This window comes from Sander lucioperca, chromosome 9 (genome assembly GCF_008315115.2).
Source record: "Sander lucioperca isolate FBNREF2018 chromosome 9, SLUC_FBN_1.2, whole genome shotgun sequence".
NCBI lineage: Eukaryota > Metazoa > Chordata > Actinopteri > Perciformes > Percidae > Sander > Sander lucioperca.
Genome location: NC_050181.1, coordinates 42,018,753 through 42,023,089, shown reverse-complemented (window position 1 = coordinate 42,023,089; position 4,337 = coordinate 42,018,753). Strand labels below are relative to the sequence as shown.

General features: G+C 42.1%; 1 protein-coding gene across 1 annotated transcript; it reads right to left on the bottom strand.

Annotated features, from left to right (window-relative positions):
- Positions 1-2,582: 2,582 nt before the first annotated feature.
- fabp6 (fatty acid binding protein 6, ileal (gastrotropin)) lies at positions 2,583-4,000 on the bottom strand. Its single transcript, XM_031311177.2, has 4 exons — positions 3,778-4,000; positions 3,505-3,680; positions 3,245-3,334; positions 2,583-2,713 (listed from the first exon to the last, which is right to left on the bottom strand). The coding sequence occupies exons 1-4, from the start codon at positions 3,842-3,844 to the stop codon at positions 2,663-2,665; spliced, it is 384 nt and encodes a 127-aa protein (XP_031167037.1). The 5' UTR covers positions 3,845-4,000; the 3' UTR covers positions 2,583-2,662.
- Between the last annotated feature and the right edge of the window lie 337 nt (positions 4,001-4,337).

Genomic DNA, 4,337 nt, shown 5'->3' with positions numbered 1-4,337 from the left:
CAGACACTCGATGGATTTGAGTCTTGACCCAGGTAAGGTGCTGTGAGTGACAGCATTAACTACTACACCCTTAAATTAAAGAGTAGTGTTTGACAATTGGCGGATTTAATCAAGTGAAATTACTAACAGAGACAAATAACAAATATGCTGGTGCTTTTGTACACTAAGTTACCAAAGTAGGTGGACTATAAAAACATACTGTAACTGAACTTCAAGTTCATATTGTGGCTTGGCTCCAAGCGTGCTTGAAGGTACAAAAACAAAAACCGAAAGAGAAACGCAACATGGAGATGTTAACAAGCCAATTTCCTCCACTTCTGGTAGCCTAGATGGAGGCCAATCAGAAAGAGGCAGAATGGCCAATCAGAAACAGTAGCCTTGAAAATAGCCAATTAGGCCTGTTTGTGAGGACAAAGGAAGTGATATTGCAGAGTGATTGCACCAGCGTCGAGCTACACAAACATACTCACACGACACCTTGCTTGTTGCCTTCCAACCCTAATTTTCGAGACGTGTAAAATCTTGATTACATCGGTGCTGGCAAGAGGGGCCTTCTCATTATAACACCAAAACAATCGCCACCTCAGAGGCAAAAAAACAGAGATTTTGTTTTCATTAGGGAGCTATTGAGTCACCGGCTCTTCAGTCAAGGCCAGCACACACACATACACACGCATGCACTGAGGCTCTAGTCTGGCAATTTTATTACAAAGATTTGTACCTTACTCCAGTCCACTCAATGAAGCTGTAAATTTAGAGACATGAGAGCCTTTGCAGTGCTCCTCTGAGAGCTGCTACAAAGATCCTGGGACTGAGCTGGTTAATTAACTGATTATTTGCTTGGCTGGAAGCCACAGAGAAATAGGGTAGACGTGGAGAGAGACAAGAAGGAGAGGACATGAGGGGAGAGGACAGAAGAGAATTTGAGAATAGAAGCAAGAAAAGGAAAAATAGACCATAGATGAGGAACATTGGGTAGGGAAAAGAAACGCAGATGAGAGACAGGGGAGAGAAGGATGAGGACATGAATAGAAAGGATAACAGAAAAAGGACAGTTGGGAAGAGTAGGAGAAGAGATGAGTGAAAATAGAGAAGTTATGTGACTGTTAAGAGTAGAAGATTAGTTAGAACGACTTGGCAAAGACCAGGAATCAACATGTCTCAGTAAGCTCTGGTATTGGTGTAATATAGCATCCATCCACCAGTGGCAGCACTGAGTGCACTGCAGCAGAGCAGCACTCCGATTGAGGAATACATCATGTGCATGTTTTGATGGGAGTAAATCATGAGTAAATCACCCACATGACAACACTTTCCCCACCTGTAAAGTTGCTAAGAAGAACGAGTTTGTATTTTCAACTTTCTTCCTGTAACCGTATTAAATAAAATCCCAAAGTCTCTGAATTGTCCGGGGTCTTTGAGATGGCATTGACACAGAAAGTAGAGGTGTTGAGAAGGCTGCAGCACCCCCTAAAATCCAGTATTTTAAAAACCATCAGTTGATTAAAAAGCTTTAAAAATATAATGTTTTCCCTCTTTTTTTACCGGGATCTCTGTGTGTAGAACTGAGAGTGTGGCGGGGAAGAGGTTTTACTTTGGTTTTTATCTGTTAATTATCAAAATGTATAAGTCCAAACGCAGGTTCACAGTATAGCTAAACGCATCCTGAGTCGACACAGACGGAGCACTGAAGCTGCTGCTGCTCTTCTAACACACTGTTATACTTCCTGCAAAATTATGTGACTCGCAGCAGGTCGGAGCTTTTCTATTGCGCGTGAACACAATGAGGTGTTTTCGAAGGTTTTTAGAGTGTCTGAACTGAATCAAAGTAATGAATGACGTCTGAGCACCGATCAGCCTGTCAGACAGACCCCTGAAGAGAGTTCAACCCAGTCAGCTATTGTACAATATGTTACTGCTGCTGAGAAGTGACACTTAGCCATTTGTACAATCCGATATGTGATTTTTTTTTATGAGAGAGAGAGAGAGACTTTCTGTGATCATGAAGCCGGATGTAACTTTAGAATTGTCTGGTTTAAAAGTGTATGAACTAAACTGCAGGCTGGAGTATTTAACAGCGACAAACAGTGTCTCATATGAATGTGTCCAATGCGTTAGGACAGCTGGCAAGAACTTTGAAGTTTACTGAAGCAGCTGATTACAGCACAGCCCAATCGTCACTAAACGGCCATTGCTATTCCTAATTTGTGAACAGAGACACATGTACATTTTGGTGCAAATGAAACCTAAATAGTGTCCAGGGAAGCGTTGCAACCTTATTCATTGGGCTCAATTGCTAACTCATTTGAGTTAAGCATATTCCCAAAAGTCAAAACCATTTTAAGTCTAATGATGCTACTTCTGTTGCCAATTCCTGCAAAGCTTGATCCATTGACTACCTTTTCTAGCATTAATCAAAAGCTTTTCACTGACTCGTGCATAAACTCTTATATTTCAAAAGAAGCAGTGGCTGAACCTTTCATGTCTATAAAATCACATGTTATCTTTTAAAAGTATGGTACTATACGATAGAATGCACACACTCTAGAAAGTATAGACGGAAACACAGGTTTATGTAAGTGTCATATTTTAGATTTATTATTCGCAGTAGTAGCTGAAGTCTCCATTGTAACTGTTTAAGAGGTCAAAGGCCAGTCAGCAGTTAGATATTCTTGCTGGTTCTCTTCAGCACTACAGAGCCGGCTTTGGAGGTCTAGAGAGAGACAGAAAAAGTGGAAAATTATTAAAACAAGGGGTTTGTTATTGCAGTGTCTCGTTATACTTCAAAATATGTCATCAGAAGAGATTGGTAGATTTTTGTGATTGATGCTCCAAATGGGAATGGTGACTGTGATAGTTCCCAGAACAATTTCACTGGTAATATCTATATGCATTTTAGTTTGCGTCTTATTTTTCTCATTTTCAAAGAATTTAAAAATTCATTTTTGAAAAGTTCTTGGAAAAGCAGAAATTGGAATGGTAACGCATGGAGCTGCAAATAGGTAGCATTTGGAAACAAATTGGAGAGTCATCTCCTGCTGACTCAGGTTTTAAATGTTAAATGTGGGACAGAATCGCTTGTTAAGATGCACTCATTTGCACGACACAGCGTTAGCAAATGCCTATCCCCGGCTGCAGAAATATAACATTAATGACTCTAATGATCCCTGCGGGGTGTTGAGTATAATAACTGTTGTCACCACGCTAGGTTCTCAGCACTAAAAGCCTCAGCAAATGTGTTTACCTCGATGAGCTTGCCTCCACTGATCTCAGAGGTGTGGTGGTAGTTGGGGAAGGTCACGCTCAGCTTGCCTCCCTCCATGTGCACTGTGGCCTGGAAACACACAGGTTATAATCAGTCAGGGGACAGGCGTACATTCATCCTCCCTTCCCTTTCTGCTGGGCATAGAATCATCCCCATGCTTGCATGTGTCTTCCCTGCACAGCTGGAACTTTAAGACTGAATAAGATGAAAGAAAAATCTCTGGATTCTTTGCATCCTACCTTGAATTTCTTTCCTCCAATGGTTTCCATGTCGCACTCCTTGCCAATGGTGAACGTGTTGGTGACCTTGGCGTTTGTGGGGTAGATCTGGGTCCAGGAGAAGTTATCGCCGTCCTGGGTGACTTCTGTGATCAGCTTGTAGTCGCGGCCCTTTTCAATGACCTCATCTGGGATACCTAGAGTGGGGAAAAAAGAGGAGTGTGAGGTTATAGCCCAAGTTAGTGAAGTGAATGTGATGTTTGGCCGAGGAGTTTTAGATTCGGTCTATCTCACCAAGCAGCTTGCAGAAAGCATCATATCCCTCCTGGGCCTCAGTTTGCCATTTTCCAGCGAAGGCCATTTTGGTGGTGTTGGTGTGTGGAGGCGTGAGAGTAGAGATACTGAGGCAAGCTGAGGGAAAAGCAAGGTACTGAGACCAAGACTGTTCCCTGTTTTTATATACTGTACACCTCTCGCCACCTCCCTCATCTGCATGTGATGACACAGGAGTGCAGTTACGGCTGAATATGATGACTACAATAGGCTACGAGGGAGAGGGCAATAACCTGCATAAAATAGGCGTTTATGGAGTTTCCAAGCAGTGAGTAAAATGCTGACTGCTCATCAGCGTGAGCTTGTAGCTCACCTCCAGGTCAATGAACTCTCGTGCAATGGCTTTATGATCGCCCACCACACCCCCCCCCCGCTGCAGACAGTCTAAAATCATATAAAATCTTTGTTTGAAAATATAATCCCTTTATTTTAAGTAGTTTATTATCTTACATTGTGGATGGTCTGATCTGTAAAAAGATCATCATGTACTCGTTCAAGGTCTTTATTCATAGGCTGGCATT

What these genes read in the sequence shown, in the direction of transcription:
- fabp6 (XM_031311177.2), bottom strand. Translation starts at nt 3,844, where the DNA reads ATGGCCTTCGCTGGAAAATGGCAAACTGAGGCCCAGGAGGGATATGAT. An exon ending in TGCTTTCTGCAAGCTGCTTG is followed by an intron (nt 3,681 to 3,777) that starts GTGAGATAGACC and finishes TCCCCACTCTAG; the next exon opens with GTATCCCAGATGAGGTCATT. An exon ending in GTGGAGGCAAGCTCATCGAG is followed by an intron (nt 2,714 to 3,244) that starts GTAAACACATTT and finishes GTCTCTCTCTAG; the next exon opens with ACCTCCAAAGCCGGCTCTGT.